Source organism: Cottoperca gobio, chromosome 5, assembly GCF_900634415.1.
Source record: "Cottoperca gobio chromosome 5, fCotGob3.1, whole genome shotgun sequence".
In the NCBI taxonomy this organism is placed as follows: domain Eukaryota; kingdom Metazoa; phylum Chordata; class Actinopteri; order Perciformes; family Bovichtidae; genus Cottoperca; species Cottoperca gobio.
In genome coordinates, this window is record NC_041359.1 from 17,218,396 (window position 1) to 17,242,889 (window position 24,494).

Here is a 24,494-nt window from a genome sequence, read left to right on the forward strand (position 1 = left end):
ATGTCCACAATCATCTGGAATAAAATCATCACGTCCATTTTCAATGAAACCGCAAAAGATCCTAAAAACAGAAGAGAAAAATAGTCTTTAAGTGAGCCTTTGGGTTGTTGTGACTGTTATGGCCTGTAAACCTGTATGTAAGTAAACTCCACATTCTGGTTGTGTTTTCTGCCAGCTTCAGGTCTTCTTTTTGTTTTTGTTTATATATATATATATATATATATATATATGAATCAGTTTGTAATTGTATTTTGGTATTTTCTTCAATGACCCGCCATAGAAATAGTCTATATTTCACAAGCTACAACTTTCTTTTGTTTTAAGGCGAGAAGCTACAGGTGAATATGGTAAAACATTTAACTAATAGATATAACCATGCAGCTTTCCCAGTTGATTACGTCCATGTAGACCATTATTATTTATTTTAAGTTTTCTGAAAGTGTGTGTTTGAATATGGAAATGAGGCATTATCTAATACTAACTTTTGATGAGTTTAGGAGAAATCCACAGACGCAAATAGACAAAGTAAAGTAAAATAGACACCTAAATGTGAACTCGTCTGAAAGAAGACATGTTATGGAACCAAAATAGTCCAAGTACAGTGTAGTACAGTGTGTTTGAACAGTTGTAGCTCCACTTGTCTTCTGTACTTTTTAACAAGTGTTTCGGCCCCATCTGATTTCACTCTTGGCCAGATTTACAGTTCAGCGGGCCCCATGTTGACGGATCCCAGCATCTGTAGGGTTTACTTTCAGACAAGCCATAAACCTGTCAAGGTGACGACACAACGTAGCTGCTGATCGCTGACTGTGGTATGGTAGCACATTAGTCAGGTTCTCACACACATACAGCAGCAGAGCACCGGTAATTAATGTGGTGATGTGTGTCTCAGACTGTTGCAAGGGCAAGAGTATTTAACTGTAATTAAATTAAACTGTGTCGTGTTGTTCGCCCGCAGCGACTGTACTCTCAGGTTGGGTGTGTGGTGTGGCTGCGTGTCTCTCTGTGACCTTGTGTGGTCTCAGTGGTCTGGTGTTTGTCGGTAACATGCAAACATGACACTGTTGACAGTAGTGTCACCTTTTAGTAGCTCGTTAACATTGGTTTCTTACAGATAATACCGACTGCAGACACTTGGCAGAGACAGCTGTTCTTCCTGTAGAATACTGTATTTCATTTTTAGATAACTGTCTATGTTCAATTTCAAAATTCAGATGCATTTTATTGCATTCAATTGTCATTGCGGTACTAATTGCCCCTTATTATATGTTTTTATGATATGTACCCTGTCTACCAGCAGCATAATTTCCTCCCTGCTCCAATTTAGTTTTCATTTATTTACCACTTCAGCCATTTCGCTTTGATTTCCTCCCTTTTTATGTATTTATATATCATAAATATATTAGACCAGAGACTTTAAAGTCTGATGCTGCGGGACCAGACTGACAACCACTGTCACCGTCGTATCTTTAGCCTATCATTTCTTTACATGTTGGCAAGTTGGCACCATTAAAAGTAATCAGCTGTTCCTGTGTGTATCCATTACAGACAACATACAGTCAACTGTTCAGACAACTATCTCTGGATTACTTTGGTACTTAAGAGAGCTTAAAAATGTGATGATTCTCAGGCAAGTTCTGTAGTTATAAGTACCCTTTTCTATCATTCCTAAGCAGTTTAGGGAAGTATATTGCCAAGGGACATCAGCGATAATGATATCCTTGGAAAGTATAATCTAAAAATATGTGTGTTCTGTCTGCGGGTTCAGATTTGAGTTATGACTCTAAGGAAGAGTATGATGTTTGATGCAAATTGCAGCAATCGGGCGCGAAAGGTTTTATAAGTACCTTAATTGCTTCCATGAGCACCTGTCCCTTTCGCCTTTCTTCTTTTGCCTCACGTCTCTCCCTCCGCCCTCCCTTCAACTCTCACAGTATCTTCCACTGGAGATAATTAGGATGAAGTTATAAGAGCTTTTAAATAAAAAATACAATTGTATAGGTTTTTGCGTGTAAATGTAAAGATGTTTAGAGAAGGAGCCACATGGCAGGTGTCTCTCAGCACACATGTGATCACTTGAAAGCTGCTCTTACACTTAGCTGGAAGCAGGAGTATATCGCTTTTCTTTTCTATCGTTATTCTTCACTTTTAGCAGTTTGATAAATTTGAGCCCAGATCTCACTGATCCGCCTTGAAACAAACAACCAAACAGAAAGTAACGCTCTGCATGTTCATTCCCAAATCGTAAACTCATCAAAGCTTGTAAGTTTGCAGCGCGGCTCGCTGGTTGCAGCTGTATAGGCTGTGAACTGCAAAGACATCCATAGGCCTTTTCCCTCCAAAGAGATTTTTAATTTATGATCTCCCTATTGATCTTGGAAATGGGACCCCATCTTTGCGCTCTTTGATGTAGTGAGTACTCAGTGCGTGCTGCACATACTGTAGTGTACTGATGCTGAATAATTAAGACAGGCTCTGCTCAACCTCATTACCTTCTTACCCGGAGGTTCCCCCTCATCATGACACACTACTGCCTAGAAACACACAGTGGCCTCTGAGGGAGTATCTGCCGCCGCGGATCACAGCATTACCGTGGTTTTGTTTGATTGTGGCGTTCTGTACGGTGAACCATTAGACGTGATGAATTGCTGCTTGAGTGCGATTATTTATCTTCACCCCACTGTCATGATGATAAATGGTATGTATATAGTGTTTGTAATGTGTTTCCCCTCCCCACAATAACTGGAAGGTGTTTTCATTGGCTCTGTGTTTAACCTGCACATTAGGAGCAGCCAGGTTTTGAGGTCTTGACGCACACTGTGGCTGTTTTCTCATATGAACCCTTCCACACATGTAGCAACACAACAGGAGATTGTCCGTGTGTGAAGCGTTCTGACTCACTGGAAATACTCTGCTTCATTTAGGCGAGGGGTGGAGTCTTTGCTAGCACGACATGATGCAGATTACACCACGGTCACACACCCAGTTGGTCATTTGGTCATCAACAACCGAGTCTCTTGCCGTTTAATTTGTCTGACGTAGGTCCTTACTGACCGAAATGGGTAATGTCTAGACAATTTCCGGTTCCGGGTGCATGTGTGAAAGGGTTCTTATGATGAACATTATGCCTAACTGTATACTCCTCATTAGCCTGGTGCGTTGCTTGTTTACGTCACAACTCATAAACTGGGTGTCATGGGTTGAATTATCTGCTGTTTCTCAACCTCTTTTAATCATTTGAATGCACCTCTCTGGTCTTAGTCGATAAAGACTTTAATGCTCCATTAGTCTTTTCTCTGTGAGGCAGAAACCTGCACTGGTGCTGTATGAAATTCTCTGCAGACTTATCTGTAGAGCAGGTGCTGCAGCCCACTAACCTTCAGACCTCTGAAGGTGACGCCTTCATTCGCTGTGTCCTTTGGTTGCTGGCTCCTTGATTGGGACACAGTTTATGTGTCCACGCAGCTCAGACTTGCAGAATTCTGAATGTTGTTGTCCCTTCAGTCTCTTTCCCTCTATAATGTTCTCCTCTACATTAAGACAAAAAGGCAAAAACATCCAAATATAATCTAAATACAGAGAGAGGAAAGCAAAAATAATTGCTAAATGTTCAGGGAAGAAGCTCTGCAGGAGAGGGTCGGGGTTTCTGTCGGGTGATGTCTCTGTCCTCAGTAATTTGGTCACAGAGTCCTGATCTTTATCCACCATGACTTTGTTGACATTTTCTGGGATTCAACTGGGAGATTTAATGGCAACTTTGTGGACTAATTAGACCAGTCTCCCTGATTTGTTCTCTGTCTCCCTCAGCAGTTTATTATCCCAGCCACTAAGATCCCTCATAGGCTTTTAGCAGAAATCAATATATATCTTGGTTTGACTATATGTGTACTTAAATCAACCACTCTGACCTAAAGACTCTCTGGGTTCCTATTAGATTGTGTCAGTGAAGTATTTGTCGTTCATTATTCTCTTGACGGTGGTTGAAACTGGGTTTCATTAATATTTCAGAGATAAAAAGCTGTACACCTCCCCTCCCCAACCTCCCTGGCTGTTAATTTATGTTCTCTGTGTGGAGACCTCAACCTACAATCAAACATGGCCTCTGTATGTCTCTGAGAGACTCCTCTCTGTAAATCATAATGACTCAGCTTGTTTACATTCCTCCGTTTATTATCAGAGATGTCATGGAGGATCTCTTGGCTCTGCATCGGCCTGATTTGATATTAGGAAAACAAGCAATAGCCTGCAGAGTATTGTGTTTATATACTAGAAGAAAACGGGTGAAAACAAGAAGCTTTGTTTCTGTGCATCTGATGATCAAGTTACGACCAAAAAAGTGAGTTTTGATGTGTTTGAATAACAACGATCCCGTCTTTTAAATGTTAATGTCATGAAGCCTGTTTTCGTCAACCTCAGTGATGACTAAACCTCCTCCGCTTCAATGTACACTTCTCTGTATTGACGTATTGATGACCTCCACCCAACCACCCACCCACACACACACACACACACACACACACACACACACACACACACACACACACACACACACACATACACAATGCCGTACACAGTCTTGGCAGTCCTGCAGCCACAGTGTGTGTTTAATCTTTTCCCTGGCGCCACTTCCTAGCTGAGAGCATTCCTGGCACCCAGAGGCCCAGAGGGGGTTGAGCTCTGGGCTGAGAGTAGTGTCACACTTCAGAGCTGGCACCTTGTCTCGTCACCAACTATGCATCCCCCTCTTCCTCCTTTTTGGCCCAAAACTGTCCGCTTACCCTCGGTTCCTGAGCGGAGGATCCTTCCATGGAGAATGACCTCTTTGAAGGATGGTCTGGTTCCTTTCAGAGGAGATTCTCCTCGCGCTCAGTTTCCCAGCGCTGCGTCTACGTCTGGAGCTCTGCCCGAGCTCCCGACCAAGAATGCAAATTGGCATAGGACATAATTAAGGCGATTTCTGTCCTTATATATGTGGCCTAACCTTTAAGAGCCTCTGTTCACTGAGAGCTGTGTTTTCTGGCTACTGTTGCTGCAGAGTATCAGTTATAATATGAGCTGAATGGATGAGCAGGAAACTGGCAGAAGCAGAGAGTCGGTTGTTGTTGGTTTGTTTCTTCAGGTTTGAAAGGATTTCAGTGTCAGTTAAATGTTGCAAAAGTAATAACACGCCTGCTTCACTGGACAGCAGCCAGTATTGTATTTGTCTCCCGTGAGGTTCTGCAGTTGAAACACTCCTCGGTCTCAAACCTGCCAACATTTTAAATAAAAGTGTCACATTTTCACAGGTAGATTGTATCTGCATGTACAACTCACCTTGCTTTCAATTAGCCTTCAATGACTCATTTTGATTATTGATTTATCATTTAAGTCTTTTTCTTTAGGGAAAACACAAACCTGCTTCCAGTGTCCACCTGTCATTTTGTTTTAATGACTGTGAATTAAATATATTTGAGTTTTAGACAAGCTTTTTGAAGACACTTGGACTTGTGATGGGCATAAAGTGATGTTCAGATTGTTTTAAATGGACCATTTTTAGACGCCCAAAGAGGTAAACGATCCAATATTTCATTAATAAAACCAAGATCAGAGAAAAGTCAGTAAAAAGGAAAACTATGAGGTCAAGCAGAACTGTTTTTTTCTTATCCTGTTAACCTTGTGACACCTTAAGTCAATGTATCAGAAGAAGAATCTGCACATTGACTGATAATGAAAACAATCATCAGTTGCATCTCGAGTTGTAAATGTCTCCTCTCTTTGAAGGTATAGAGCCCAAACTCTGCCTTTGTTGTGGCTCTCTGCTATGTTCTCCCCTCTTAAATGTTTTGTTGTGTGCACAGGTGTGTGCGTTTGTGTGTGTGTGTTTACAGTAAAGTGTGAATTAGAGGAGCGACCCTGCTCGTCTCTGTACTTTGATTTCCCCCACTTCCTCTGCTAAGGCCCTGTATTATTACTGTGCTGGAAGCGCTTGACTGAAAGCAGAAGGATTAAAGCCGTGTCGAACATGCTTCTGTCTCTTTTCCTCTATGACCCCCTCCCTCTCTTCCTCTTCCTCCCCCCTCCCTTGGCACTCTGAGTTTAAACTCGCCCAGTGCCAAACCCGGGATCTGGTAACTTTGGGCAGTGCTGTTTGTTTGTGCGAGTCCTGCTCGCAGGTTCTGCTCTCTGGCCGGCGTCCAGACGCCCAACACAAAGCGCTCATTGATTATTTTGGAGGGTGAGGCTTGTTTTCATGACACTTTTGATTTGATTAAGGCTGTTTTTGTGTTTGCTCTTCAGGCTACAGAAAACTGCAGGCTCGCGGTGAGATAGACTAAATGATAGTGGTCTCTATGTGACCTTGAAGAGAGACTGTCACTTTTGAGGGATTAAATTGCTTAAGCAAGTTAAATTCATAAGTAATAAAGCATTTCTCAGTCCATTATACTTTCACTACTACAGCCTGACTTGGCCTAGTAGCTTATGGAGGCTAATGTTAGCAAAACTTCTTACTATCATATATTTAGAGACATTTTAAGGGCTAATGCCACTTTACCCCCAGATATTAGAAGCTCCGTCCAGAGATGATGAGACAAACATATGGTCGACTTTGACTTCTTGTCCACGTGCAGAGAGCTGAAGGATTCAGGTTGAGTTGTACATGTGTTGCAGACTTCCTCTGTCTGCTGGATGTAGGGCAACCTCGAAGCTGTAACTGACTCAGATCTATAGGTTTTGTGCTGGTTAGCAACGAACAGCACAAGCATTTTGTGTTCTTTGTGATTGGACGGTTTATTATAACTTCACTCTTCAGTGCGCAGCGCTCTGACCGCTCCTGCCAGTGACTTTCAGCTGATGAGCAGTTTTGTTTTTATTGTAAATGCGGTTAAAGTAGAGAAGCAAGCAAGAAAATAAGCTTAACAAAGTCAACGTAAATGGGGTGCATAGGCTTAAGTATGTTTACTATGCAAGGCGACATAATGAAAGAGAATAATGTATGTTTTATTCACTAACAGCAACATCTACATCACAAGTCTGACGTGGCTAATAAAGGCCTAACACGGGTATTAATGTATTGTACAGTGAAGAGCTACTGTATAATAGCAGTCAAAACACTGCATGTCTTCAGTCAAAGACAAAGGATTGAATGTATAGAAGATAAAACATTAACAGGGTGAAACCAACAAGATAAAAGATGAGATGAGAAATGCTGTAACCGTTGAATTTGAGACTCAAGGCTTTCAGCATGGCATGTATAATGAAGTAGCATCTCTGCTTCCGGACAAAGCAAAGAAGGAGGAGTTGTGAATACAGGCGTGAAATGGCTGATTAGAAACTTGGAATGTATTGAAAGAAAACATAAACTTAGTCTTGGCATACGTCTGTTATCTGTTCTGGCACATGAGCAAAAAACAAAGAAACACTTGTCTGAGCCAAGACTATGCATTAAAAGAGTGTTGATATTCATTTAAGTGTCAATTTGTGTACAATTTAGCAGTAAAGTCCCTCATTATTAGCTGTCCTTACAGTAACAACCTGTTTACACACGCGGGTCTCCTACACATACTTGAACTGCTGCATACATCTCCACCATGCCTGTACCTGCATCGTTCCTACATTTACTTTATCCAAGCAGCTGTTCCCTGTGTTGATGCTGCAATCACTGTTTTTTTGTACAATTTAAGATAATCTACAATAAAATATCCATTTATATTCATGTTGATGGGTTTTTAAAGACTTAGGTTAGACGTATTGAGAGACAGACCAAAGTAACTTTAATCTTTTCATGCGGTTTGTGTCAGAAATATAGAATATACCAGCCTCCTCCTTCAACGTCCACGGTCTTGTGTCGTGGTTTGTCTCCCTTTACTGTTTCAAGGCGAGGCTCTCAGACTCTGGCTGCCAATAAACCTGAGAGTGCAGTTTCATTTGTACGTTTTCTAAGCGACAAAGTCAATTATCAGCAACGTGTAGAATGGTCCTCAGTTAATTTATGTGACGTTAATTAATAAAGTTAATTTATGTAATGAAACCAAGACATGTAGACACTAACCCCCCCCCCCCCCCCCCGAGGTCTGAGTGAACTGTGGATTTGGAGAATTGTTAATCGTTACCACTAAGAACACCTCCAAAATATAAAGCTCCCAGTAGTCTGATGTTAATCGCTCTTTTCTTCTGGTCTTTTTCAGATGGTGTCCACTCGGTGTCAGCCCAGTGTCTTCTCCAAGTCACCATCATCACTGATGAAATGCTGTCCAACAGCATCACGTTGAGGCTGGCCAACACCTCCCAGGAGCACTTCCTCTCCCTGCTGCTCGCCCAGTTCCTCGACGGTGTGGCCCGCGTCCTGTCCGCCGCCCCCGAAGACGTCGTCATCTTTAACATCCAAGACGACACGGACGTCAGCGCTCGCATCCTCAACGTCAGCCTGTCTGTGGCTGTGCCTGTGTTGGGGGAGGGAAACCAGCGGCTTGGAGGGGTCGGTGACAGGCCTGGGAGAGGGGTTGAAAGTGGAGGAGAGTTTTTCGGCTCGGAGGAACTCCAGGAGAGGCTGTACTTGAACCGCAGCCTCCTCGCTAAGATCTCCTCGCAGGAAGTTCTTCCCTTTGACGACAACATCTGCCTCCGAGAGCCGTGTGAGAACTACATGAAGTGTGTTTCCGTGCTGAAGTTCGACAGCCTGGCGCCGTTTGTTGCATCAGATACCATCCTGTTCAGACCCATCCACCCCATCGCCGGGCTGCGCTGTCGCTGTCCCACCGGCTTCACAGGAGACTACTGCGAGACGGAGATTGACCTCTGCTACTCGAAACCCTGCGGAGCTCACGGTGTGTGTCGAAGCAGAGAGGGAGGCTACACCTGCGAGTGCTTCGAGGACTACACAGGTGAGAGCCCTCATTTAACATCAACTGATGAAGCAGTGTTGTGTTTATGTTACAGTCAGCCTCATCGCGTGGCTTCATTAACCATTTGACCTGCTTACTTACTGTTGCTGCGCTTATCAAGCTTTCTACTCTCACACGGCACACACAGCGGCTCACAACAATAACTCTGATTTCTTCGTAATCTTTGAAAAGAATTCAATCACGTGGCTGATAAACTGCTTTTGTAGCTGGAATAAGTCATCTCGAGCGCAGTGCGACACCTCACCTCAGTGCAGCATCTCCGTATCAGTGAGAGGAGCATTTGTATTTTTGACGGTATTGAAAATCATACCTTGGGATTTCTAAATATCCTGCTATATTGTAATACCTAAACCCCCCAAGCCTAACAGGGGGTTTAGCTGCCTGTCCCACGTCAGTTCCCACGTCTTCAAACGTAGAAGGTGAAAGGGTACAATTTCTGACAAGCGGTGTCCTCATGTAGCTTTGAAAATGTTAATTTCTTCTCCTTCACAAAGATCCCATGGGGGCTTTAATTTCCACATCTGTCCCACTCACTCCCCTCTCAAGCTCTTTACTGAACCTGGCCCTTTATAGACCGTCCTGTACACTGATGACCGCAGCTCTGCAGACAAAGGCTGAGTGATGAGTTATTGATCTGATGTCGGCCACAGCGGAAGTTAACAGTCGCTACGCATTTCTGTAAACGCTAGAAGACGAATGTCAGTGATTTGAGCTGAACGCCACTTAGGGATGAACGATATAAGGAAAATATGTGATATGACCTGATCATGTTGAAGTGTTTTTTTTAAAGTCTGGCATTAACCACAAATTGAATCTTGTATTCTGAACGAAGTCTTTTTACGCTTCATTTTACTGCATTTGTGGTCAAAATCCATTTCTATTTATAATGCAATTGAATAACCTGTAATACCTACGTAGTTATTCACACCTACACTCAAAACGTCCTCCTGAGATGTAGAAGTAGAAGTCAAAGAACAGGAATGATGATATAACAAACCTCTGTTTCCTCACTGATGTCTATTTGGAGGCTTGGGGTTTTCAGAGAAATCTTTACTTTGTGAATCGTATTTTGTTCCACTCAGTATCGCTGAGTGGAACAAGAGGAAGGAAATTATTAATTATAGATGGCTACAGATGGAGACTGTCCCCTGGCTGTAAAATGCCCTGTAGTAAAACTACCTGAGATAGAAAAAAAATATCACAAAGCACACAGTATATTCGCAGCGATAATGAAGAATTAATTTATTACTGTTGGCAGCTGAATTGCGAACCGTTGCAGGACTTGTTATTCAGTCTCTGCTCCAAATATTATTCACATCCTCAAAGGGTTAAAGACTTCTTCTCACACGTTTTATGGTTAAGGGGAAAAGGGAGAAGTTGAAAAAGAGTTTAAAGAGGAAGCAAATTAAAAAATGCTAATTTATACGGCATGAATATTTGGATAGTTGCCCCATCTTTTTGTTGAGAGGTTAAGTGGGTCAAACCCTGACTTTTTAATGTGATTTAGAGTTTCATCTCGTCTTTGAAGCTGTGCTGGTTTATTAAATGTTAAGTAACATAAAGTACAAGTACTTAATTACAATTGTCAGTTACTTTACTTTCTTATTTCTACTCCACTATTCAAAGAGACATCATTTACTTCACTTTACAGATTCAGATTTGAATTATTAATACAATTATTATACAGATTATCAATGCAAGAAATAATCGACAGATAAATGCTGACGTATTATAATATAAGTTACATTGTAATAGCAGATGTCTGAGGTGATGAACAGCTAAAGACTTTCTCTTTTTGGGGAAATGATCACTTTAACTTAAACTAAAAGTAACATTTGCTCTCAAAACAAAAATGTCTCCTGTTAAAATAAATATCTAAACTGGAAAGCAGAAAGTGCAGCTGTATTCACGCTGTTGTCTTTGTGCTCTCTGTAATGGCATTGCTTCCATTATTCCCCATCAAACATTAAAAGGTTTTTTCACCTATTTATGCCGCTGTTTATGAAGCCTGAAATAGTGTCGGGCTTTTGAACGTGTGGGCTCAGTCACTCAGAGTCCAGGTTGAGTGGCACTTACATATTCTTGTGCACAGCAGCAGTGGGCGGTGAAGCTGAACTGCAGGTGCTTTTAACGTGAATCGGCAGAGACGGAGAGTGAATGTGTGAGTGGGGGAAGTGGGCGTATTTTCTCCCTGTAGCAGGGACCCCAATCGGCTTCATTAATCTCCATCAGTATGGGGGTTTGGACCCTGTTTGCAGAACTTGTCGAGTTATGTGAGAGTGAATGTGGTTATGTAGCTGATGATTTAAGATGTTTGAATCTCGCCGTCAGACTGTCTGATCAAACGAGGTCGTTCAGGCTTCAGGTTTTCATTTGATGTATTTTCCTCTGTGATCTATAACTCCCACTGTTCTGCTTTAGTGAGCGTTGAGTTCACCAGTCTCCTCACACAGTGTGTGTGTGCGTGTGTGTGCGTATGCGTGTGCGTGTGTGTGTGAGTGCTAAATTGCTCCCTCTATGTGATTCGGGTGGGTAGCTGAAGTGTTGAAAAGCTGCGATTATGTGTGTAAGAAAGTTGGATGGACAATCTGTGTAATGTTTATGTGTTAATGGTGCATGGACGTGTGTGTGTGTGTGTGTCACTGTTGGACCGTAGGCGTTGCCAGATGGTAGTGCGAAAGAAAAGAAAAAAATGTAACAGCCATCATATTTGCTGTTCTTCAAAAGGACGGCGTGAATGATTTGGTTCGGCTGAGTCATTCTGTAGATGTTGAACAACAACATGTCATTCTTCTTCTTTTCTCATGTTTCTCTTAAAACATACGACGTGAGTCTTTTTTTCCCCTCATCCTTATGAAATGAGTCAATTGTACCATCCTGCATGTGTTTTTGATGATCATTCATCAGCTCACTGCTCTAGTAATTCATTGAATAATCGAGAATACATTTCTGGTGTTTTATTGTGCAGACATGGTTTTTGGAGCAAAAACTGGTGAATTTATTTTTCACATCACACCAGTGTTTTAAATTCACGCATGCCAAGCACTGAAAGCCACTTTAATTTGCTTCTGAGAGATGGCATGAAAAAAGAAAACTCTGCCAGACACATCCCGTATCAGCCAATACAGATTCCCGAACCAGTACCAGTGCTTTCTTTTTCATTTCAAATCTGTATACCTCACTGTGTGTATCGTAAGACATCGTATGACATTTTATAATGAACACATCGATGGAGAAACTGAATTTAATGTGGATCTGGTCCAATCCACTTTATAAGGTCAGCATTGCTCCAATACTGATCAGACTGTTGTGTCGCTATTGTTTAGTACACGTTTTCTTTTGAGGATTTAATGCCTTTATGGGTTGTTGATAGTAGAGATTTGACAGGAAACAAGGGGAGAGAAAGATGGAGGATGACATGCAACAATGATCCCAAGCTGCGGTGCTTCCTAACTAACAATTGTTTCCTAATTGTTTCGTCTATAAAATGTCAGCAAATAGTGAAAAAATGTCCATCCCAGTTTCTCAAAGTCCAATGTTTCGTAGGTCCGTAACCAGTTCAGTTTAATATGATATAAAATCTCCATATTTGAGAGGCTGAAAACAGCACTGGTCTGCCGTTAACGATTAATTGATTATCAAAATATTTGGCGATTACTTTTCTGTCGATCGACTAATCGATTAGTCGACTTATCGTTGCAGCTCTACTCATAACTGCCGTGTGAGATGTGGTTCTGTCCTCGATGACCTGCGATGTGACGAGAAGATTAGATCACAGATATAGATTTGTATCTATTCGGTTACTGATCACCTTATCTCATCATTCACCTTCATAATTCAGACAAAGACAGAAAACATGGTGTCCTGGATGATTTCGAGAAGCGTTGTGCTTTGTTCTGGGACTCCTGCATACCCCTCTTACAACACAAGAATACTGTATGTGCGCTGGACGATGTACTGGATTGTGTTTGTCCTCTACACTGTGGTGCAGACCATCACCGACTCTAGCATGGCTTCTGTGTTGATTTAATCTTCATCTGCTGTATGAACATCCTCACACTGACCTCATGGTCATCACAGGACTTATCTGTGTGAACAAACTGAGTCTCTGCTGCAGTGAAAGTGAATCCTGCTCTCAGCCTGCCTGAGCTTGTTGTGTGTCGATGATGCTCGTCTGTTTCTATGCAGCGCAGACACACCTGTTCAGGTCTAAGATCTCTGAGGAAACACAGTTTGCACACATGGGTGGTGCATAGTTACACTATATATTTTATTTATTCTCTTGTCGGGTTTAATTATTTAATATCGATCAACTGAAGACTGCTTTTGATTGTTTACCAATCTTAGATAAATAAGAGCTGTTGTGTTTTAGGTGTGAATATCTGCAGCAAAATGTTTGTATTTCAGGACGTTGTTCAATCAGCAAGCCGCACACTTATCAGGCGTCTGTGTCACATTTTATCTATTTAGTTTATTCTCTGTGTATGTGAAGATCCTTTGGGATCAATTTATGATGAGCTGGAATAGCGGTTAAAAGCAACAAAACCCATTTAGCAGATAAATTATCACCTGCTTTTTTCATTTTATGTTTGGGGAAAACAAGAGTAATTTAGCTAATGTGTAGGCAGAGGTGTTAATATCAGGGCTGCACGATACTGGAATAAAGTGGCATTGCTATTTATATATATACTATGTATGTATATATATATATATATATATATATATATATATATATATATATATATATTCCGTGATATAAATTCTTGGAGTAGCTTGATTTTCAGTGTGATTACAGTTATCAGCAGAAGGTTTATCTACAGTCTTCTTATGTACACTTTATAAAATGTCAGTATGTGTTCCATCACATTTATATTGATTTTCAATGTGCTGAAGCGTCTCCTTCTGTCTAAATAAAAGCAGGTTCTCTGTGAGATTTGCTGCCTTAATGATTGATGCTGGCAGCAAACATAGTGTGGGCGCTGGGATGGACTTATACAGGGGCTTAAATAGAGCAGAGGAGACATGTTTGAATTATTGATCATGACATTCTGTAGGATTGTGACTGTGAGCCTGTCCTCGCCCCGCTGGGTCGCTCACCTGGCAACGTAAAGCTGTTGTGGAGGAGACGTCCCACAGGGATGAACTGAACACTGAAAAGCATTTTGTCAGGAATCAGTAAGGCAGAGCTGTACACATTTGTACCAAAATATACTTTCAAATATGTGTTTTCCACAGTAAAGCTCATGTCAGTGTCGTGACTGAACCCTCTGAGCAGCTGTGTTTAATACAGCTCAATGTTTGACCACTGTGACTGCCTAAAGAAACACAAGTAGTTTATTGCCTACAGCAAGTTGATGAATTAATAACGAGGCAGACAGCACTGTAACTGAAAGGCTTTGTTTTCCAGCCGGCTGGCCAGCAGTAGCTATTTGTCATTAGGAAGAACACAACAGTAAATTGTGTAGAGCAGACAGTGTAGAGCTGAAAGTGTAGAACTGACAGTGTAGAGCAGACAGTGTAGAGCTGACAGTGTAGAGCAGACAGTGTAGAGCTGACAGTGTAGAACTGACAGTGTAGAGCTGAAAGTGTAGAACTGACAGTGTAGAGCAGACAGTGTAGAACTGACAGTGTAGAGCAGACAGTGTAGAGCAGACAGTGTAGAGCCGATAGTGTAGAGCAGACAGTGTAGAGCAGACAGTGTAGAGCTGACAGTGTAGAGCAGATAGTGTAGAGCAGACAGTGTAGAGCAGACAGTGTAGAACTGACAGTGTAGAGCAGATAGTGTAGAGCAGACAGTGTAGAGCAGACAGTGTAGAACTGACAGTGTAGAGCAGATAGTGTAGAGCAGACAGTGTAGAGCAGACAGTGTAGAGCAGACAGTGTAGAACTGACAGTGTAGAGCAGATAGTGTAGAGCAGACAGTGTAGAGCAGACAGTGTAGAGCAGACAGTGTAGAGCTGACAGTGTAGAGCAGATAGTGTAGAGCAGACAGTGTAGAGCAGACAGTGTAGAACTGACAGTGTAGAGCAGATAGTGTAGAGCAGACAGTGTAGAGCAGACAGTGTAGAACTGACAGTGTAGAACTGACAGTGTAGAGCAGACAGTGTAGAGCAGACAGTGTAGAGCAGACAGTGTAGAGCAGACAGTGTAGAGCAGACAGTGTAGAGCAGACAGTGTAGAGCGGCTATTATGCTCCATTTTGTTGCTTCTATAAGAGAGCGGCACCGAGACATACTATACGTTTCTACTTTGGTCACCACTTTAGAGGAGGGCATACTTATAAAGTTGTCAATGAAGGCTTCAGGTTAAAAGACAATGTATTGGTGTCTTACGAATCAGTGATGATTACAAAGTATAAATAAATACATATACATATGGGGATGTGAGGTAGAGAACATGCAAGTCAAGGAAAACCACATTTATAAAAGAATACCTAAGGTTGAGGGTTAATAAATACATGAACGCTGCAGTTATAAATATTAGTAAATCTTTAACAAAGGTTTTGCCTTGACGCTCTGCAGCTTTCCTCCGGGAGGTCAACAGTTCACAGGAGGAGCTCTTCCTTATGAATTAAAGATTTAAGCAAGCAAAACAAGTTATGTTGACAGAATGTGGGTCCACAACATGGCAACCCAAAAGCTTTCTTATTTCAAAACTGCAAAGCATTTATTTATTATTTCTACACATTAACAATTTAAAATCCTTTCATAATTTGTGTTGCCTTTATTCTCTGTCTTCTAAATGAAGTTTCTTTTGTCTCTGTGGTGCAAAATCATCTCTATAAGTCAAAAGAAATCAAAATGTCATTATCATCCAGCATCTCTTGGCCTCACTTTGACTTTGAATAGACGTACCCTAACAACAGTGATAACACTAAGAAACTTGCTTTCAGCGGACTGTGAATAGAGTGATTAATAGTCGGAGAGTAAATAAAAGGCCTGTGTATCAGGGGGAAGATGTGGGCTGTGTGTGTGTGCCAGTGTTACAGTGGTGCTGTAGTACACAGCGGAAGTCTTCCACACTGCTGACTGAGTGGCTTTGACACAAATTCCAGCTCACTCATGGGAGTGTACGGTCTCTGCTGCAGCCTCCCGATCCAGAGGCTCCAGACAAACGGCACATGTGAGCCGGACTGCAGGGCCGAGGAGGCGAAGGCCCGACACAGTCTCATTGTCTGTGCACGTCTGACTGCTGTACGGATCTCCCCCTCAAACTGATCGCTGTTTGCTTTGTTGACCTGGTGTGACGGACAGTCGTCAGTCTCATTCTGCACTTCAGCTCAATGCGATCAATCAGTGATTAATCTGTTGATTATTTTCTCAGTTAATCAATAAATACTTCTAGAAAGTGTCGGAAAACGTTCTTCAAATGTTTTGTTTTTAGGGACAAACAAAAGATATTCAGTATTTATAGAGGATACAGAAACCCTCAGCACTGTGATTCTCTCCACCTTCGTATTAAACACGATATGAATAAATTGATTGTGATTTAATCCAGCAGAAATGTCTTTAACTCATCAATGGCTCAGTGCAATAAAACTATTATTTTATTACATTTTATCTGATGGAATAAATTAGATTTAATCTGATTTTGAAAGTCTGATAATAAGCGTATGGTGTCATATTTTGGCTCTGGTAAGAAAAAGGGTAATATGTGTAGAAGTATGTCGCCATACTTATATTATCATCACAAATAGGCAATGCCTATATATAGGTATAATCTCAGTTTGTGACTCGGGATGAAATTAATATCGGATCTACAGAAAGTTCATCTGCAACTATTTGGATAATTAATTCGTAAAGTAATTTTTCAAGCAGAAGTTCTGATTCTCTCTTTTATAATATTTCTTAAATCGGATTTGTTTGTCTTCAATAATAGTAAACTGAATATAATTGGATTTTGGACATTTCTCACAATGTCTTGAAATTCTTTTGAGAAAATGATAAATCGATTTATCAAGAAAATAATTGGTGGATTAAGCAAATATGTAAAATAAATCTTTATATGACGGCTTTAGAATCTAAATGCAGAGAAACGTCCAACGCACTGCTTTGAGACATCTAGTCTGAATATATATAAATATGAATGCAGCACAAACTACAGCCATATTCCCAGAAGGAGGAGGGAGAGGAGAGGAGAGGAGAGGAGAGAGAGGAGAGGAGAGGAGGGGAGGGGAGGGGAGGGGAGGGGAGAGGAGAGGAGAGGAGAGGAGAGGAGAGGAGAGGAGAGGAGAGGAGAGGAGGAGTCACACTAGGTGTGACACAGACGAGGGAGAAACATTGAAACTGCAGACACAGTGAAGAGAAAACTGTTCCTACATTTGAGTCTGACTCCTGATTATTTAACAATGTCATAATTCATTTTTCATCCACTCCTGTATGTTTGGAACAGCAGAGCTGTATATTGTATTGTAGGACAGCTGCAGTGACAGAAATGAAGCATATAGCCGTGTGGATCCCTGAGCTGGAAGCCGCAGGGATGACTGAGCTGATACTGCTTGTCACAAACAATATTAATCCTCATTTCTTTCTCTTTCTCCCTCCACCTCTCTGTGTCCAGGGGAGCGGTGCGAGCTGTCGTCACGCTCGGGCCGCTGTGCTCTGGGAGTCTGCAAGAACGGCGGCTCCTGTGTCAACCTGCTGGTCGGCGGGTTTAAGTGCGAGTGTCCGTCGGGCGGCTACGAGAAGCCCTACTGCGAGATGACCACACGCAACTTCCCCCCACACTCCTTCTTGACCTTCAAGGGCCTCCGCCAGCGCTTTCACTTCACCCTCTCTCTCACGTAAGCACCTACGTCTCCCTGCAACAAGCTTCAGCTCACCTGGCTCACCTGCGCTGCTCCATCGCCTTTCAGCAATCTGTGATTGACTCCTCATCCACCCCCACGTCCTACTTCTGCATGCACGCTCTCCAGCTATCCCCTCCACTGAAGTGTGCTTTCCCCACCTCACATTTATGTAACCATAATGGTGTTTAATAGCAATAATGGGCTCACTGAACAACAGTCATCTCCTGGAGAGCTACTTTGATATCAGATTATAGTTTCTGTGCTATAAATACGGAACCACTGCACATTAGAGGTGCGCACACTACACTGTGGGGTAACAGTTGTGCAGAAGGTGAGCTGAAGGAGCCGTGTAACTTGCATACCACGAGGATGTAAAGAGCCAAGAGTGAGTCTGATCCTATTACAGTCAGTGTCACTGGTCACTTTGAGCTGTGAGTCAGCGGCTGGCTTATTTCAGCACAGTCTCCCTCACCGAGGTGAAGCCCCAGAGAGGCCGTCTCTTAATGAGTCTGCAGTCCAGGACTGTCCTCCATTAAAGAAATTCTTAGTCGACTAACACTCACACGGTTTTGACGACTTATTGGTTAATTGATTTAATGAGATGTGCTCATAATTTTCTTGGAAATAAGTTATTCAGCATTAAAAGAATGACCAAATGACTAAAGAAATCGACTACAGAAGTTTTAGTTGACTAATCCACTAAGAGTGGGGCAGCCATTCTGAATATATGCAACATGGATACGACTAATGTCGGCTTCAGGTTCGTTATTAGTGTCGTTTTGATGTTATTTCCCCCCAAATGTTCAATATTTATTCAATATTCTTTTAGTCCTATCCTTGAAAATGTGGTATTTTTAAAAGTAAGATTTTGTTTTAAATTGTATGCACTTTCTCTGAGAGCTGGAGGTGCTATCTCATGCCACAATTAGCATTTAGTAAAAATAGCAAAGATCTGAGCCCAAGGTTTGTTATTTTTCCTACACCGCACAAAAAGAAAAACCTGCAAATGCTTCATGTAAAATGCATTTCAATCGTTTTAAAAGTAAACAGTTTTACTTTTAGCAAGGTTTCTGTTTTTACTTCAACTTATCACAGTGCCCCCGCTACATGGACATCAATGTGAAGATATGTTTCCATAGATGAGCAACGTGTGTCAGCAGCATTATGCAGGAGTAGCAGTTCGGCAAATTAAAGCCAAAGCTTTTGTGTGTTTGATCATTTGGAGGTGGAGGTGCTTTAGAACACTGAACACATGCAAAAACAGCGGGACGTCCAATCTGCATGAATATGTAATGATGAAATGTAATAAAAGATAAAAGCCGTCCGTTCTGTAAGATATCTGTCACAACAAGTGACAACAAGTATCACCTCTCGGATGCTATCACAGGGATTGTGTCCTGCCATTTTGCTTTGCTCATTGTACTACTTGTCACCTTAGAGGTGCTTGGCAGGGTTGACACTCACAATGGCTCTGGGTGGAAATAATATCCCTCTTGTGAGCTTTATGGACTCGGCCCTTCTTTAAGCAAGGTTCAGATGACAGTCTTTTTTAATGGAGAACTGCTCAAACCAGTTTTGAAAGTGGTCTACATTTCATTGGCAGGTCACAGAAGCTGTGTAAAAGGTGCTGCTACTGAGAGCCTGAGGCAGGTCAGTAAGTAGCTCTGTTACCTGAGCCTGCACTGATCAGGTTCTCCCAGAAAGAGCTTCTGTTATGATGAACGGCTCAGAATGTGACAGCTAATTTTAGGTCTCATTCGATCACATCTCTGTGCTGTTGAGTGCCGCAATTAAGGCTTTTAAGTTCTTCTCATCGTGATATCTCAATATTCTCTGTGACTGAACTGATGTTTAGGTCCTGGTTCAACTCATACAAGAGCCTGGGTTCAACAAAATGCTCGTAGCGGCTCTGTGAGGCTGTACTGAGGCACAGCAGCGCTTTGAGCTAAATGCTAACGTCAGCATGCTAACAGGCTTATAGTGATAATGCTAACGTGCTGATGATTAGCAGGTACATTGTTTATCATGTTCACCATCTTAGTTTAGTGTGTTAGCATGATTCAACTTGCAAATTAGCACTAAACACAAAATGAAGCTGAGGCCGATGGGAATTAGTTTTTTAATATTTGGTAATAAACCAAAGTATTGGACACATTTATATTGTGGCATAATGTTGGCGCTAGAGGAAAAGTTAAAGGATCACAAAGTTATTACAACTCAACTCGTGGGGAACATGAAAGTCTTTTTCATGGCCATCCATCCAATGTTTTTTTGAGACATGAATCAAAACCACAAACCTTGTTAGTTAAGTTTCCATCCAAATGAGCATGAATAATTCTCATAAAATCAGCAAACATTAATTAATTGTGTGTTTCCATCCATTACTATTAGTGATTAGAAATAGTCTGGGGATCCCCGAAGTAATTCAGTTTCATCCTCTGGCAACTATGAATGACGGTACCAGATATCATTCAGGGCATGTCGAGATATTTCACTTAAAACCACAAAAGGCAATGTCATGGGGGCGCTAAATGTAAAGTCAGAGGATCACCAACGTCGGTAGAATCCATCCTCAACATTAATATCTGTTCAAGATGTAATCTCAATCCATTCAATAGTTGTTGAGATATTTCAGTCTGGACCAAAGTGGTGAATCGACCTACTGACACTGCCGTCCCTAGAACAAAAACATATTAGTGTTAATATTAAGTAAATATTAGTTAATTAAGGATTCTCCTTCTTTTCCCAACAGTTCATATACATTATATCAATCTACACAGATTTCTGTATCTTTTATTTCAGTTATAAAATCAATAGTGGGCTTTTTTTTTCTTCTTCCTCCCCACTGCACACTTCTTATGTGGCATGTTAGCATAGCGTGACACGGTTCCCTACATAAGGGCAGGCTGGTTGTTATTTTTACTGATGGGTGCCTAATGTGACACGCAGTGATGCCAGATGAGTCAGTATTTAGCTCCGGATGATTACTCTCATAGTTCAGAGGGCTCCGGGGGGCAATGTGGAGAAGCCTTTTAAATCGATCCGTCAAAGACTGGAAGCCTAGCGAAGAATAATAGACTAGATCATGATTCTAGTTGGCGTTCTGTTTTTTTTTACTGGATGTGTCGACGCCATCTGACTGCTCTGTCTCTGCTCTTATTATCAGCTGGAGCATCGGCATCCTTTTTACTCCGAGGTCATGATTATCGCTTTTCTCAGTAAGCAGGTCAGCAGGGCCATGCCCACTGGCTCTTCTCCAGCTGAAGAATACTGTACAAATGTACAGTAGACCCTCAGACCCTGAAGTCTGAAAGGGGGGGGGGGGGGGGGTGTGGGGGCTGCTCATGTTGTCTGAGCGCATGTATAGATATTTAGATGTATGGTTTTCATACTTCCCCTAAAAATAACAGCTGAGGCGCAGACTGCAGTTCCATTTGGGGGTAAAAAAGAAAGTTTTCAGTATTTCAGAGCCAGCCTGAGATCGATCTTTTTTTAAATAATACGCCGTTAGTCATGTTGAGGGAATGAAGCTGCATGTAAATGAAGTAAATGACCAGAAAATACAGATGTCAGTGAGCCACACATGCCTCTCGGTTGGCAGATGTGCACAGGAGGCTCATTGTTGGGTCCCCTTAGGGATCCTTAATGAATGAATCCAGTAGTTAGTGCTGGATTTTTTTATGTTATAACACACTTTCACACATCCCAGTGACCCATTTCCACAGAATCAGATTTACGACCACAGACCTCAGCTGACAGGTAAACTGTGATATTTTTAAACATGTGCTGCACCACATACTTTGTTGAGAGTGAGGCACCGTCAGCTATCAGGTCCCCGAGTATGAACCATGTGTGCGCAGAAATATTAAAATGTGCATTAATATGCGAGGATCATGCATCGCGACGGCCCTGGGCGATCAGGTTTCACCATCAAGATGCAAACAGAAGTCTGAAACTGAGACGCTGGTTGAAGCATTGGCAGCTGTCTGTGTTCTCCTCCAAGAGAAAATATATTTGAAATCTGTCGTTACTCCAAACTGCCTCCCTGTGTGCGTCTTCTTTACTTTCCCCGACGTGCTGCTTTGACATTGCCCTAGTTTTCCGTCTCTGTGTTGTAGTGTGTCAGTTAATGTGGCTCTGTGATATCTATTCACGGCACGCAGATTCTGCATTCCTCCACTGTGTCTGTGCTGCAAATATATATCTTTCCTTTGGACTCAGCCTTGTGCTTATGGTTAACCTCATTATCTGTTCACTGATCTTTGTCAAACCTCTGCATTGTTAAATCTGGAGCTCATCTCATAGTAAGTCACACGTCACACTACATTACTGTAGCACTCCAGAGGGAAAGAGAGGCTAGGTGACTGTGAGGAGATAGTAGGGATATTTTTAAATGGGTCAAAGGAAACCCCGGCCCTCTTTCTTTTCTCTGTGGCCGACAGCGAAAGCTTTCTTACAGAACATGTCAGTGTTTGTGTCGTTTGGTATCCTTATGTGTAAAGGATATCAGCTGCCTGAACCTTTAATTCATACGATGAATATAGATTTTAAATGCATGAAATACACAGAGATGAGATTGTGTAGTGACAAATGTTGTTTGTTTTTTTCAGATTCGCCACCAAAGAGCCTAACGGTTTGTTACTCTACAACGGCCGCTTCAATGAGAAACACGACTTCCTCGCCATGGAAATCATCAATGAGCAGCTGCAGCTGACCTTCTCTGCAGGTACGACAGTTATTGTGTATTTGTTCTTTATCATTATGATTTACTGCAGACATTTTGTTTTGTCAGTTAGTGTGTTGCAGTCATTCACCTCGTTCATTGTTTCCCAGGCGAGACCAAAACTACAGTTTCACCGTTCCTCGGAGGAGGAGTCAGCGACGGTCAGTGGCATGTGGTGGAAGTCCACTACTACAACAAGGTAAGATCCAGAATAAAGGACAATGCAGGCAAATGACGAGTATAAATGTCTCAGCGTGGAGCTTGCACACTGACAAGGGCATTCTCCAAAACATGGCTTGCTTGTTATAATTTTGCTCTCTAAGTGAATTAATATTAAGTAAATGAATATAGACCTATTGTATTACAAGGGAGAACTCTTCATTTTGCTTCTATTTGGAAATAGCTTTTCTTTTGTTGAGATTTTGGAAAATGCACGTAAACACTCATATTCTGTTTTTATGGCTGCATGAGTCCGGTATAAATCTTCTCATCCAACTCTCTACAAGAAAGCCAATAAGTGTATTTGCCAAAACTATACATTCAAACAATTGGGATCGTGGTAAAACGTCACTATATTCCAATGAGGCTTTTCCCATTTCCCTCTTTAAATGATTGCACAATAGCTGGCACACCTTTGGTTAAATGTGTCTGCTGCTGCGCCCCTCATCAGGTGTGGCAGTAAAATACCAGACATAGCTACTGAAAATATCCAGACAGAAATCAGGTCACATACGACACACAGTTCAGTTTTATTTTAGATTTTTAATGCTTTCTCAATAAAAAGCTTTATCTTTAGGACATCCCAAGAGGACGGACTGTAGTGGGGGAAAGTTAGTCGTGTACATTTGTTGTACGGCCTCTTTAGTGCTGCTGCTCTGTCAGACTAAAGAATCGCTGCTGACAGGCTGATGATCTGGAAGAGAGCCAACGAGACGCGACAGAGACAAGGGAGGGGGGGGGGGGGGGGGCAATGTTTCTCCTGACATGCTCAGATTGGACTAAATATATTTTGACTAATACAAATTCTCCGTAAGAACACCACAACAACTCAATCTGTGCAGGAATGTATGGCTGTTGTCTCTGCTCTCAGTACTTTCCCACCCAGGACCGACACACAGGATGTCACATTTTACTCTATTGAGGAAGTCACTTTGCATCATAAAGATGTTGCCAGGCAACACCCCCGCTGCTCACATTTTCTATTCAGTGTCTATGATAACACGGCTGTGTCACATTTTAGCCAGAAGAAGTGACGAAAGGGGAAAAACTTGTCGACTTTTGGATGAAAACTAGTTGTTTCTGTGCCAAGAAGACATTATAGTCTCATTAATCACTTTGTACAAAACCCTCAAATCAAATGAGTCTCTGACGCTTTCGTTGCTTTACATCTGTAAGTGTGCTGCATGTTTGAAGAAGACATGGTCCCGTTAAGGTCAAGTTTGCATCGACATGACAAGTGCGACATGTTTGCATCGGACCACCAGTTTGAAATAAAACAGCTTCATATTTCTAGGGCTGCCCCCTCTTAGTCGATAAGTCTACTAATCGGTTGTTTTAGTCGTTTTTTAAAGCTTATTTCCTAGAAACTTATGAGCATATCTCTGCTTAACTCATTATTTAAAGTGGTGCTTTTGCAGGATTCTTTGTGGAGAAACTTAGTTTTACAGATCTGTTAAAGATTTCTAAGAACTTCTTACTATACTATATACCAGACATATTTCTATAGATATCCATATACATGGATGTATGGTGTTAACTGTCATCAATTCATGATTTATTAAGAATGAAGTAATCATACAAACTCACAGTTTCATGATATACCCTGCATTAGATCATGAATGATGCTTTATATCACATGTTATATCACATATATTTATTATATTATATACGTTTGAACCTGTATCAAAAAGTTAACCAGTGTAGTAGTGGAATGTGCACTACTGTACTCTAGTACAATTTAGAGAGTATTTATATGTTCTGCTACCTTATACTTCACTACATCTCAGAGGGAAACATTGTAAAGCAAAAAATATATAAATGCAAAATATCTATCAACAAATAATATATCAATATATATAAATCAATATTTCTATAAGTTAAG

General features: G+C 41.6%; 1 protein-coding gene across 3 annotated transcripts in view; it reads left to right on the forward strand.

Annotated features, from left to right (window-relative positions):
• The window catches only part of celsr2 (cadherin, EGF LAG seven-pass G-type receptor 2), a 60,095-nt gene that overhangs the window by 13,327 nt on the left and 22,274 nt on the right, over positions 1 to 24,494 (forward strand). For all 3 annotated transcript variants that reach the window (XM_029431266.1, XM_029431267.1, XM_029431263.1), the window contains exons 2-5: positions 8,166 to 8,861; positions 17,442 to 17,664; positions 22,281 to 22,396; positions 22,504 to 22,592. In XM_029431266.1, the coding sequence (XP_029287126.1) occupies positions 8,166 to 8,861; positions 17,442 to 17,664; positions 22,281 to 22,396; positions 22,504 to 22,592 (1,124 nt within the window). The remainder of the gene's footprint in view (positions 1 to 8,165; positions 8,862 to 17,441; positions 17,665 to 22,280; positions 22,397 to 22,503; positions 22,593 to 24,494) is intronic.